This window comes from Arachis stenosperma, chromosome 9 (genome assembly GCF_014773155.1).
Source record: "Arachis stenosperma cultivar V10309 chromosome 9, arast.V10309.gnm1.PFL2, whole genome shotgun sequence".
NCBI lineage: Eukaryota > Viridiplantae > Streptophyta > Magnoliopsida > Fabales > Fabaceae > Arachis > Arachis stenosperma.
The window spans coordinates 709,560-724,596 of NC_080385.1; the positions used below are offsets into that span (position 1 = coordinate 709,560).

Here is a 15,037-nt window from a genome sequence, read left to right on the forward strand (position 1 = left end):
ATTGAATTTGATTTGAATTAAAATCTGTTAAAAAGTTTGATATATTTAAAAAAAAAATAAAAATTTTAATTTTCAATTAATAAAACGAGCGAGGAGGTTAATGCATGTCCTCTTCTTAATTACACGACACTTCTTAATTTGTCCCATGTGCCGTACCAGCCAGTAGTAGTGTATTAAATCATAATTTTGATTAAATAAAAAGGTGTATAGCATGTGGAGATGTATATGTAGGCTAATTTTTTTTATATGTAAAAAATATTGGTGTTTTTGTTGAAAATGAGAGTATTTGGTATAATTACAAATGGGTAGATTTTTTAGGTGGGAAGTCAACACGTGGGGGCCGTGTTACAACACGTGGGAGGCGTGTTAGACACGTGGCAGCATTCTGGCCAACACATGGGGCGTGTTGGATACGTAGCAGCATCTTAGCCAACACGTGGGGGCGTGTTGCACCACGTGGGAGCGTGTTGGACAATATCCACAATACTGTAAAACACTTCAAATATCAATATTCAACTAAAACACCATCTCTCTTTCCATATTAAAAATAATTTCTGGTATATGTATGTATCCAATTTTACTATTAAAAAGTTTTAAAGCTTCAAGTTATGTAATGTGAAAACAAAAGATTCAAGGAGTATGAATGTTAAATCTTTGTTTCAAAAAAATAGTTTTCTTTTTTATTTAATTTATTATTTTAATTTTATTAAAGGGGGAATGTTGGATTGACCTGAGAGCACTTTATACTTTATACACGTTCAAGGAAATCAGAAAGTACTTGGCCTCTTGTTATATAAATACTACTAAAATAAATTTTATTTTTCCCATATTATTCCTGTCATTTTCAGTTCTACCAACTAAAATCCATTAATATTATTATAGTCTTTTAGACAAGGCAACAATAATTATTATGAAGTAGCGTCTCTTACAATTCTGAATTTATGCTTCATTTTTTATAAGCATTTTTTGTAACACCCTAACTACCAAAGCTCACGCTTCCGGCTGCGCGACTCTGATAGCTCGGACATTACGGCGACTCTTATACTATTTATTATTAAAATATGAGTCTGTTTAAATCTTTTTACCACAAATACCGTTCCCAAAAATACTTTCGTTCGATAACGTGTATCCAAAGAAACCATACAACTTACAAAAACTCATAAAGAGTACATCCATATATATACATACATATACAAATAATATTACAGACATTAACCAGTACAATTCCTATCCCTCTTACAGAATATATCAAGATAAAGGCGAGGGTACAATAATAATATTCTAAAGCAATACAGAGCATCTCAATAACAATTAATTAAACTCTTCATAACTTCTGCGCCCAATCCTGAAAGGGGAAAAATGTAGGGGGTGAGAACATCATCCTCGAAAGGGTTCTCAGTAGAGGGTTTTTGAGAATTACTGTAATAGGATACATGAAGATAAACCGTACCAGTGATTAATAACCATCTTATGCCTCTTTTCAAAAACAACAGTTTACAAATAAAGTAAAGTCAGAAATCTTTTCTGAAAGAGGAACCGTTCAATTTTCAAAACATCAAAAGCCTTTCAAAAAGGTTTATCTATACTGAACCAAAATAACCTTTCATATCTTATTCCAAACCAGAACCACAAAACCGAAATCAACCATCGGTCCATCTCATTCAACCACGGCCCTAGGCCCAAACAATCCAACCACAACCAATCCACCACAATCCAACAGAGTTCCAGATGCAAACACAAGTAGGAAGATGCAAACACAAACAAACAGTTATTGCAAGTAGAACAATTAGCAGTTAATCACATAGGCAAACCAAGTACAATATGCATACCCAAACAATGTCACATAGATGCATATGATGCATGCCTGTCCCTAGTGGCTGATGATATCATCTGTCGGTTACCAAGCCAACCCGACGTGTCCGGTAGCTAACCCGGACACAGTCTCTCTGTTGCGCATTATTATCATTAGAGGATATCTGCGCCCTGTCGCCATTAGAGGGTATATGCGCCCTGTCGCCGTTAGAGGGTATCGGTGCCCTGTCACCCTTACAACCAGAGAGAAAACACAAGCATACTCGCTTACAACTTTCATCTCAGCCATTCGGCTTAAATTCACAAATCATTCAATTGCATACATGCACATATATTCAACCATGGATCACCATCCATCTCAGCCATCCGGCTCACGATTCAATCCAGAACCAATCAACTTATCAATAAATACAGCCCTTCGGCTTAAATTCATAATTCATAATCGGCCTTACGGCTTATAGCTCATTCGATAATCAGCCATAAATCAATATCACACACAGCCATTCCGGCTCACGGTTCAATCCAGAACCAGCCAATATTTATAATCATACATAGCCATTCTGGCCCAAAACAAAAACAGTACTTCCATCATTCAATATCATCAAATTCATAAAACCGACATTTAAGCCATAACTCACTTTTCTCAAGCCATTTCACTTTGAAATCAACTTTTTAACTCTTTTCAGCCTTGGCTTTAAAGATCTCATTTCTCAAATCATCTCAGGCTCATAAGCCAAATTTACTCAAAGTGAGTTCTCTTTTTAGAATAAAGCCACTCTCGGCATCCTCTTTCTAAAACTTCCAAAACTATGGGAAGTTAAGGATTTATTTCAAAGTATTCAAAATCACCCATCCAACAATGGGAGTTTATAACAAAAGTTTTTCGGCAGAGTCCCAAGTCTTTAGGGAAGGTCAACTTATATAAATTCCTTAAAATTCATTGAAACTCTTAAAATCATAAATCCTCGGTTCAAGTAAATAAAACTGAATTTATTATAAAACCGATCATACAAAATCACAAGTTCCAACCCGGTCCAAAAATCAACTCATTTGAAACGGAACCGGTTCATTTGAATCAAATCACTTTCAGGTTTCTTTTTGGAACCCATTTTTCCAACTCTTCCAAAATGCCTCAAACTTGATTACTCAATCAAAAGTCTAGGTTCCTTTAAAAATCACCAAAAACTCCTTTTTATATTGAAATCAATATTAAAGCATCATTCTTTCCTTCAGTGATTCAAACGGTAAAAATAGTTCAGTTCTAAATAAGCCGAACTCAACGTATAAGGTTCGTCAAATAAATCAAACTTGAAAACATAAATATCCTTTTAATAAATCAAATAATACAATTTCTCAAATCCAACCCTTTTTAAATAACCTTACAAACAATTGTAGGATTTTGTAGAAATTTCGGCAGCACCTCCCCTAAAACTTGGACTTTTGCCACCCGGTTCGGGTCCCAACTAAACCATTTCTCAGTCCTTTTCAACAGCTCAAAACCAGAAATCAATTCAAAGCAAGCTAATTCCAACAACTGCCTCAGTGGCGTATCTCAAGGATACCATTTCAAAATCAACTCAATATCAATCGATATAACACATTTCCAAAGCTTTAAAGAAACGGTTCAATAACAAATCATTTGTCCAAAACCAAATCAATTAAGATAAACCAGGCTGAATTCAAAAGTGCATTCGACTTTTCAAATTATCGAAATAATTAACTCAAATCAAATCAATCCTCCACGGATTAAACTCAGATTCAAATCTTTAAAGAATCAACTTCAAACATTACATTTCACAAGCCGCACAACAATTCAGCCAAACCAACATCCATAATCATTCGAGTCAATCAAATAATACATAAGACAGATACAATCACCAAATACATACTATCTCACATCAGTATCCATATGTAATAATTCCAATACATAAGACATAGTTTTTGGAAAGCGCCCCTACCTCAAAACGCAATTCCATAACCCAAACACGTCACAGAGTCCTTTTCGCCTCAACCCGAAATCATCAACAACCGCAATCTCAACTTCAAGTCACATCCACAATAACCATAGCGACACTAATCGCAACATACAATAATCAGGACTCGACCCCACGTTATCAAAACTCATATTCATTAACCGAACACAACAGAATAATAACGCGAGGCTTTCCGAAACATAAATACTTACTGAACTAGCGAAACGAAGCAGTTGCGATTTCGAACCGGCGACAGCAACAGCTCCGGCGGCGGCCAGAAACTCCGGTGGATTAACTAGAAAAACCGCACAGCATCAAAACCATCTCGAAAACCCAAAAAGGCAGAAACCTCAAATGAAACCCTTACCGGCAAACATTTCCGGCGACGGCAGCAAGGTCTCAAGTGGCCGAAACTCTGCCTGGAGCTTCAGCGGTGATCCCGGAAGTCATAGAACCATCTCCGGCGGTCAGAAACACAGAAGCACAGCGTCCCCCTTTGACAGTGACTCCTGCGGCGGCCAGAACCTTTTTCCGGCGGCGGTGAGACCCCAACAGCAGCTGGGCGCAGTGGCTGGGACACCTCTGTAACGGTTCTCCTCCGGCGGGGCTCTCTCTCTTTTCCTCGCGGCAACACCGGCGACGCTGGCGGCGAGCAGGTCAGCGACTGGGTGGCGTGACTCTTTCCTCCCATCGCGGTCATCCCCTTCGCCTCAGATCTGCTCTGCGACGGTGCAGGGAAGGTGGCGCGGCTGGGCTGGGTGCAACTTCTGCGGTGATGGCGAGGCAAAATGGTGACCCAGGCTTCGCAGACAGCGGCTGAAGGGCGCGATTTCCATCCTCCATCGCGACCTTCTCTCTCGCCTGGGTTCTGACCCGCGACGGCGGCAGCTTCACGGGTGGCAGTGGCAGTAAAAAGGGGGCTTCCTTCATGCCCGCGAGGATGACGGCGGCAGGACGGACGGCGAGGCTGATCGCGGGAGGCGCGACGGCGACTGCGACGGCAGTGAGCTCCGGGCTGTGGCGCAGTCCCTGCCTCTCTGACTCCCTTTCTGCCTCAGTTTCTTTCTTTCATGGAACTGGGAAGCCTTGTGCGTTGCGTTCTGTTGGGGAGAGGGGGAAAGATTTGCTGCTATAGCTGAGTGTATTGGTTTGAGGAAGGAGAAGTGTTGCTGCTGCTGTTAGAAGAGAGGGGCAGCAGTAGTTGGGGGAAACCGGGTCGGGTTAGGGTTTCCAAGGTTAGGGTTTCATTTTTGAAAATTAGGGTTAGGGACATTTTAGTAATTTCACTTAAAAATAGGTATAATGTAGTAATTAGAAATAAATTCTAATTCAACAATAATAGTGTATAAAAATACTATTTGTTCATCACTTTCACAAATTATTTTCAATAAAATGTCCCAACCAAATAATTAGAAATAATATACTCAATTTCTTCCTTTTTCCAAAATAGCAGTAATAATATTTAAAAATATTATTTATCTAATCATATAAAAATCCTTATTATTTCATAACCATCAACTTTATACTTCAAATATAGAAAATAATCCAATAATTATAAAATTGGATAATAATTACAACTTATCTCAAATCCAATAAATCAAAACTTGCCTTAATTATCTTTAATAAAATAATCTCTGAAATTAAGGCTATAAATAACTGTAGGATTTGAGACTTGATCATAATAAGACTTTTCAAATATTCTGGGTCTTACATTTTTAATTTTAATTTTTCTTAGTTTTATGAAACTTTAATTCTTATAATAGTTTACTAGTTTATATTTTGATGCCTCATCAAGAGGAGTAGCTAATTAATAACTACTAAATTAAAATTATAAAAACGAATATTTATCAACAATATTATAATAATATAGGGATTATATTAATCAATAATACTTTTACTTTGCAAGAAATTAAAATAATAAAAATGAGAAATAATGACATACATATCTTAATGGTAAAGAATAACAATAGAAAAAAAAATACATGGGTCTATATATATATAGACTCAAATTAAGTAACATTATGAACTATTATTTAGCTTAGCTTAATTATATAATCTTACATGAAATTAGATATAATTATAGCTTAAAGCTATATAATATACTTGATTATATTTGACATGGATCATATATATATATAGACCTTAATTAAAAGTGATTTGGAGGAAGAGGAAGGTGGCCATTGTCCTGAAGATTCTTGACAGTTTCATAGAGACACAAGTTCACTGGGGTGAATTTCATTCCCAAATCTTTGAGCCTTTGATTTGAAAATATGTAGGGTTTTACTCTTGGGTTCTTCTCATCTGAACATCTGCAAATATACATAAAACTATTTTCTTAATTTTTTTATTCCACCAAATTACACTATCAACTATATAAAATTTATTTTATTAATTATTTTTAAAGTAGGATAAGCATGTAACTACACAATACTTTATTATAAATATTAATTAAGTCCCGTGGTTGCTTTTGTAATTTTAAAATTGTCTTTGAGATTGAAATTATCTCCCATTTTATCCCAATATTCTATGATTTTTTTTAAATAAAAATCTTTTAGAACAAGCAAGAATGAGAGATGCAATAATTGAGAAAAAAAACAATATAAAAAAATTCAGAAGATTTGTATCCTTATCTATCAATACATGATAATAAATAAATAAATAATCATTAATAAGAAATTCAATGCAAGTAACTTAAAACCATGTTTTACTCAAGGAATGATAAATATAAAAAAAATTAAATTATACAGTTAGTCCATACACTTTCAGCGAAATTATAAATTAGTCCTTACACTTTAAAAGTTTGTAATTAAGTTCTTAAAGATAATTAAAATTTGTAATTTAGTCTCCGTCGTTCAAAAAGTGTTTGATTTAACATAATATTCTCAGTATATTTTCTATTTTAACAGAATATTTTTAATATATTTTGAGAATATTCTATTAAATCAACACTTTTTTACTAGCGGAGATTAAATTATAAATTTTAATTCTCTTTAGAGACTTAATTATAAATTTTTAAAGTATAAAGACCAATTTGCAATTTTACTAAAAATACAGAGACTAACTATATAATTTATCTATAAAAAAAACTATTATAGATGATTAGGTATATATAGGCTTATTTATTAATGAAAAAAGGTAGGTTAACTTCTTTTTTTTCTTTTCTCTTTTTTTTTTTAAATAATAAAATAAAATAAAATAAAAATGGTAGGTCAATGGCATCAATGTCAAAATGTAACAAGCAAGTGACAAGGACATTAGATTTGGTAAAGACAAGTAAGCTCCATGTATGGTTCATATATCTTTGGATTTCAATTTGACTTGACTCTTCACAATGTAAAGTCAAAGTTGTTACACCTACAACTTGAGAAAGCCATTTCTATATTTACAGTGTGTGAATTAAATCCTCAAAATCCTTAACCACCAAATTACCTCTAATTAGGAAACATTCAAACAAAACTGCGCTCTAATATTATTTCTACAACTAATTCAGCTTTAACATTTACAAAGCACTCTCTCTTCCATTTTAAAAATAATATAAATATTAAGAGAGGTAATAATAAATTAAATTAAATCGTACTAATTATTTAAAAAAATATTTTTTAAAATAAAAAGATTTTACATTCAAAATATTAGTAGTAACTAGTAATGACTTTAATAATAAAGCCGATGAATAATGACATAGATTCCTTGTTAATAGTTGTACTTTAATTTACATATAACTAAAAAATGGATGAATACAGATAGATTTAGTCTTTATTACAGATGAATTTTTTGTTACCGACGAATTTTGTCCTTCTATAAAAGTCTCGTCGAAAATTATTTACTGACGATTTTTTTTTCCTTCGAAAAATTATCGACAAATTTTTACTAGTTACCGACGGATTTTCCCTCGATAAATTCTCCATCTATTTTCTTGAAATGTACATTACTAGAAATTTTTTAATTTTAGAGAAACAAAAGTCTAAATTTATTTTATTTAATATTTATTAATTTTAATAATAATAAATAAATATTAAATAAGATAAATTTTAATTATTTTTTATTTCTTTTGTTATCAAATATTTCTATAATTAAAAGTAGGAAGAAACTCACACCTAATTTGGTCATGATGTCCCTTAAAAATGGGAAACAAAGTGCATATGTCAAACAAAATCTCAAACAATATTTATTTTCAGGGAAAATTAAATTATCAACTACTACTACCTAATTAGGATTTGTGCATAATTAATCATAATAAAAAACAAAAAAAATTATGATGATGAGGATTAGACTTACTTGGTAGGAATAGGGTACTCAGGAAAATACTTGGCTAAAATTGCAACAACTTCTCCACGGTGTAAGGAACTCTCAGCACAAATATATCTACCATTGGCAGAAGGTGTCTCATAAACAAGAAGGTGTGCCATTGCAACATCCTTAACATGGACATAAGCTTGAGCAGCATTGACAAATGTTTTTGCTGATCCTGTTAGGTATTTTAGGATGTGAATTGTGCTTGCATTTATGGTTGATTGTAGCAATGGACCTAGCACCAAAACTGGGTTCACCACAATTAGGTCAACTCCTTTCTCTTTTGATATTTCCCATGCTGTTTGTTCAGCCACTGTCTTCCCATAGCAATACCAGTTCTACAATAATTATTATTAATTATTTCATTAGTTATTAAGAATCATTGATAATAAAAAGTATGTGTCAATTACTCAATTGTCTTTTTGAATGTGCAATTTCATTTATTAATTACATTCTCATCAATAATTGTTATTAATAATAATTTCATTATTTCAATCACACTGTATGCTTGTTTGGTCGTCATTATCTTGATAAAAAAATAAAGATCTTTTTTATTTTTTAGTGTGTTTGGTAAATTTCTAGTAGTAAAAGTAAAAGCACTAAAAAAATAAAAAAAAAACATTTTTTTGATAAGCTGTGATTTACATTTTTTTTAAAAGATATTTTTTCTTTAAAAAAATATTTTTCATGTAATAAATAAATAAAAAAATACTTTTATATTGTTATAACCAAACATAATTGATAGATAAAAAGATCTTTTTACATGAGATATCCAAACATAAAATCACTTTTACTTTTATATAAGATCTTTTAAAAAAAGATAACTCGAAAAAAGACCTTTTTTTAAAAACTCATCCAAACAAGCCCTATGTGATGTCAATCTGTCGAGTATCGGAGTTTCATTTAAGATGGAATTCAAATTCTTAATACTTATTTAATTAAATAGACTAGTGAGCTAACCACTATACCATTGATTATTTTATCGAGAATTAGAGAATAAAAAAATGTTTAAAAAATAATAATAAAAAATTAGTTTAAAATTATATTATTTCATATTCTTAATTATTGTTTATTTTATTTTGAATGTTTTAATTATTAATAAAACAATCGAATAATATTAGATAATAGAGGTAGTGATAAGTAGTATATATATAGTAATTACTAATTAGTAATTAAAATAAAATAATAAAAGAAAATGAATTAAACCTTAGTGTTCTTGCAATACTCCAAATCACTCCAAGATGATTCATCAACAATTTGATCCCTGCTGGTTTTGGGGTCCATATAGACTGTTCCAATGGAGGAAGTGAAAATCACGCGCCTCACTTTTGCTTCTGCAGCTGCCATTATCACATTCCTTGTTCCATTCACTGCTGGTTCCACCATCTCTTCCTGTATTATTTATATATTGTGGAATATAATTATTATTCCTTTCATATATCTTCTTATTCACATATAATTACCTCAAATATATATATATGAGATGATTTTTTTTTTAAGAATAAATTATACTTTTTTACTTAAAGTATGATGATTCGGGTCAAGTTCAATTTTATAATAATGAAAGGATAAGTTTCAGATAAGCACATACATATAAAATAATGGACCATAGGTATAAACATTGTTATAATTAAAGTAATGGTGTTAATAATTTATGAAAATGTGGTTTATTAAATATAAGAAAGAACGTGGGACGTGGCAATTGCATGATAAAAGAGAAGAAGAAAACAAAGGGAATTGTGTTAAGTAGCATCCAAATTATTCATCATGCATGCACTTTTCCCACCAATTAATTAATTGTATTTTTTTAATTAAAAAATATTCTTTTCAAATCTAGAAACTCAGGAGTATAGTTAATGTCATGCGAATTTGATAATTAAAAATTATTAAATAATTTAATATATTTATTTAAATTATTATTTAATAATTTTTAATTATTAACTTTACATAAAATTAATTGTAACTGCGTATATTTGAGTTTTCACCTAAAAATAAATATTATTATTTAATTGTTATTTTAATTTTTAATTATGTTTATATAAATTTTAAACTTTAAACTCGATAGTTAGCTATATCTTTCGGTTTAAATTTTTAAATAATTAAAAAATAAAAAATTTATGAATAATTATATATTTAATAAAAAAATATTAAGAATTATAAGAATTTATTATTTTTTAATTATTAATTTAATTTTTTTAATCTAAAAATTTAACAATATATTTTATTTCATATTTTTAAATATCATGATAAATTCTAATGGGTTCTAACAAAGACATTCCTTTAACAAAAAAATATTAACAAGAGATTAGGCCAGGATAATTAGGTTAATAATGCTAACAAAATAATTGGTGATGAAAGTGAGATTGATTTTGGAAATTTTAGTTGAAGGTTGTAAGAAATTAAAGAAAGCTTACAGGGTTGTCAGTGACTGGAGAAGCTGTGTGGAAGATTCCATGGCAGCCATGAAAAACAGACTTAACAGATTCAAAATCAAGCAGATCAACTTTGTGCAGAGTTAACCTTTCCTTTGCTCCTTCCAACTCTCTCAGATGCTCATTCTTTGGATCATCTAAACAAATCATATATTATTACTACTTAATTAAGTTTTCATTCATATGCAATAACATGTTATTATTATTGAATAACAATATAGTAATAATAATGTAGCACTCCTTTTATAAATACATTAATTTTATCAAAAGTTAATAAATCTTCTATAAGTAATGAAAATATGAAAACTCTAGACCATACACATATATAATGATTATTAATTAATTATAAGGTGAAAACTCAGGTGGAGTGGACTTCACGTGAAGTTGATATCTGAGAGCCATTAGATGATTTGACTGATTTGACTAAATTTTCATCTAACATCTCTGAGGTATCAACTTTACGATGAAGTCGATTGCACCTGAGTTTCCACCTAATTATAACGAATGAAGATTATTGTTATGCATGCATGCCTGGGTTCCTGAGTGTTCCTTTGACAGTGTAGCCTTTCTCCAAGAGAAGCTTAACAAGCCAAGAGGCTATGAACCCGCCGGCTCCGGTGACACACACCGTTTGGCCGGAAACCGGTGAGGCGGCGTCGACAGCGGCAATGGCAATGGCAGGCATCTTCTAATAATAATAATATTAATATGAAGATGAGATTTGAATGTATAGCTTATTAAGAAAGAAGAAGAAGAAGAAGAAGTAAAATGTTTGGTTGAGAGTAGAGAGTGTTATGCAAGGGATATGATATGGTAACCAATCCATGCCTTTTTATAATTACAAGGAACATGCTTGATGCTCCCTTATTCACTTACCTACTAATACGTCTTTCAATACATATATATTATATTATCAATAGTATCAATACCTATATATATTTTATATTTGAGAAAAGGATAAATCGATCCTGACTTTTCGGTTCTTGGATATTTAAGTTTTTAAAAATTTAAAAATATATTTAAGTTTATAATCTCTTTAAAATTTGGACATGTTAATTTTTAAGTTTAATTTGTCAAATTTTAAAAATTCTCACGTGTGCATCTGAATCAACTAAGTTAGTACAACGAAAGTCATGTTTAATTTTTTTATTGAGTCTAAGAGATTCAAGTGAATATAAAAAATCAATATATCTAAATTTTAAAAAGATTAAGAACTTAAATGTATTTTTAAATTCTAAAAAAGTTAAATATCTGCAATTAAAAAACCAAAAACCTATTTATCATTTTTTTAATTTATATTTTAGACTAAATACTCAAAATACTTATCTATCCAACAAATTTTAGCTCAAATGTTTTCTTCTTTAATATATTTTTTTCTTCTTCCAATTCTTCTATGTCTACATATTTTGTAGTAAATACTGTTTTTTGATATCAATATTTTTTTATAATTAATCATAGGTTTTCTTTGTTTTATTAATTAAAAGTTAATTTAATTACACAATTAATTAGTAATAATTATTTTTTTATACAAGTACCAAAAGTGTTTAATATATGAATAGTATTTTTTTATTTTTATTATTCTAAAAATTCTGAGAATTATTATTCTTTTCAAATAAATTGCTTTATTTGTAGTTTTCACTAAAATTTTTAATATACAATATTGAAAAAATAAATCTTTAGATGAATTTATTATAACAAAGTAAGTATAAAAAACATTATTATAATACAAATTAATAGAAATTCATCTCAAAGACTTTTAAATCATAAAAATCTATTAAAAATAAAAAAAATGTTTTATATTTTATTTTTGTTGCTGTTTATTCAAGGAAAAAAGACTTATTGACAACGCAGAGTGGCGGCTAAACTCTAAATGATCAGATTAAGTTTAATTACTGTTAAATAAATAATTTTTTGTTTTAATAATTAACAATAATTGATTAATTATTCAATATGGCGGGGGCCGCCCTACCGTGTTTGTAGAGAGAAGAATATATGAATCTCGTGATTTAAAATTAAAGTATTTGTATTTCAAATTCAGAGTCTTATGAATCCACTTTTGTGATATGAGTCAACCTACGCGTTGTGATAAATAGTAAGATCAAAAATAAAATAAAAATATTAAATTGATTCAACTAGTAAGATTGTTTCCAAAAATAGTAATGATTATTAATTACTACGGATTATTTCCATAGACCACAGAAGAATCTACGGTAAGTCATGATTATTTCTATAATAAAAAAGGGTTTGACTATAAGACATAGTTAAGGTTACATACTTACATCTAAAAAAATGGTGAAAGGTAAAAAAATTTAGATAAATTCTAATGTATCCTTTATCAACTAGCTAGAGATCATGTTACTCATTTTTATTTTTTTTAGTAAAATATCGTTTTTGTCCCCAATGTTTGAAGTAAGTTTTAAAGTTGTTCCTAACGTTTCAATCGTCCTATTTAAATCCCTAACGTTTCAAAATTAACTCAATGTTGTCCTGCCATTAAGAATCTGTTAACAGAATTGACGGCGGGACAAAATTGACACAATTTTAAAACGTTAGAGACTTAAATAGGACAAAAACGATACATAGAAATAAATTTTAATTTTATCTCTCGATAATATCAATTTTTTACTATACATAGTATTCAATTATTTTTTAATCATAACTAAGTAAATTACACTTAATTATATCACTTTCATTCTAAATAAATTAACTTTTTTTTATAATTTTACTCTTAAAGATTTTTAGTCATCATGAAATGTTTGTAGAATGACTAGTATATAAATTTACGAAAAATAAAAAAATAATATATATACAATAAAATATAAATTATGCCTTTTGTCTCTAATGTATTAAAATTCTTTAAAATTATAAAAAATAAATGTATTTAAAATGAAAGTAATGTAATTAAGTACACTTTACTTAGATATAATTAAAAAATAACTGAATACTATGTACATTAAAAAATTGATATTATTAAAAGATAAAATTAAATTAAAATTTATTTTTATATATCATTTTTTTCTCCAACGTTTTCATCCTATTTAAGTTCCTAATGTTTCAAAATCGTCTCAATTTTGTCCCGCCGTCAATTCTGTTAACGGATTCCTGGACAACATTATTTGAGTCAATTTTGAAACGTTAGAGACTTAAATAGGACGATTGAAGCGTTAAGGATAACTTTAAAACTTACCCCAAACGTTGAAACACAAAAACGATACTTTACTTTTTTTAATGCTATTTGTACATTAAAATTAGTCACTAAAATCAGTTACTAATGTATTTATATATAAATACATACATACACAATTTAATTTATTTTTAATATATATTTATATTTTAGTATATATTTTATACAAATAACTGACTTTTAATAACTGATTTTAGTATATACGTAGCATCACTCTTTGTTTTTAGCAACTCTCAATTTGATAAATTAAAAAATATACAATTCCCTTTGTTTTTTTCTTCTCTTTTATCATGCAATTGCCACGTCCCACGTTCTTTCTTATATTTAAAAATATACATTTATTATCATAAGACGAACATTAATGTCTCTTAGACACAACACATGCATGATGAATCCAAAAAAATCTAAGTACATTGATTTTAACATGAACTATATATTTAATTTGCTATTATTATCACTTGAAAGTTGTTACAGAATATTGTCATCATCCTGGCTGCTAATTAAATATATAGTTAATTGGATTTAAAAGGAAAGCAGCCTTAACGGCTTAATTAATTAATCAATCAATTATTATTATTTATCATTCTATAATAAATTAAAATTATCATTTTTGGCGGCCTTATATAAATGATAATATTTAAGAGCAAAATTAACATATATATGTACTTTAAAAACTAAATCTTAGTTGGAGACTACACCCAACAACTAAACATTTTTCTTCATTTTGAAGACATATAGTCAACAAATTTTCTGCACTTAATTACTTGATGAAGAGCTTGGATTATTAAACAAATTAAATTTTTCTTCTTTTTGAAGACTTTGTCAACAAATTTTCTCCTACTACTTCTGTTGATGTTAGGAAACCATTCAGTAATAGCAATGGAAATTAGAAGACAAAGTATTTAAGACTTTTTATAATAGTTGAAAGATATTATATTAGAATAATGTTGAAGTAGTTGTTTTTATTAAAGAAAAACAATAATAAATATGTAGAATAATATAATATTAAATGTAGTTATTGTTTGAACTATTGATGTTGAGAATTTTTTTTTATATATCCAATTATATTGAGAAATTATTGTGCTACACAAAAGTTTATTTTTAAATTTTAATATTAAAAAAAATCATATTTGAGTAGAGGATGAATGAGATAGATGGGTTAATGGATGTTTAGAAATTACAAATAAATTTAAAATCACAAGTCTTGAAGGTATGAAATTTTCATAAAATAGTTAATTTTTGTTAAACTGAAAATTCAGTTTGTGGAAATTTTAAATTATCATAAAAATATGTAAAATTGCCACAAAAGCCAAAAAAAAAAATTTATAAAAGAGCTCATATTTTTC

General features: G+C 29.3%; 1 protein-coding gene across 1 annotated transcript; it reads right to left on the reverse strand.

Annotated features, from left to right (window-relative positions):
• Window positions 1–5,628: 5,628 nt before the first annotated feature.
• LOC130947442 (cinnamoyl-CoA reductase 2-like) lies at window positions 5,629–11,319 on the reverse strand. Its single transcript, XM_057876140.1, has 5 exons — window positions 11,039–11,319; window positions 10,490–10,644; window positions 9,282–9,467; window positions 8,061–8,413; window positions 5,629–6,094 (listed from the first exon to the last, which is right to left on the reverse strand). The coding sequence occupies exons 1-5, from the start codon at window positions 11,190–11,192 to the stop codon at window positions 5,932–5,934; spliced, it is 1,011 nt and encodes a 336-aa protein (XP_057732123.1). The 5' UTR covers window positions 11,193–11,319; the 3' UTR covers window positions 5,629–5,931.
• Window positions 11,320–15,037: the final 3,718 nt, after the last annotated feature.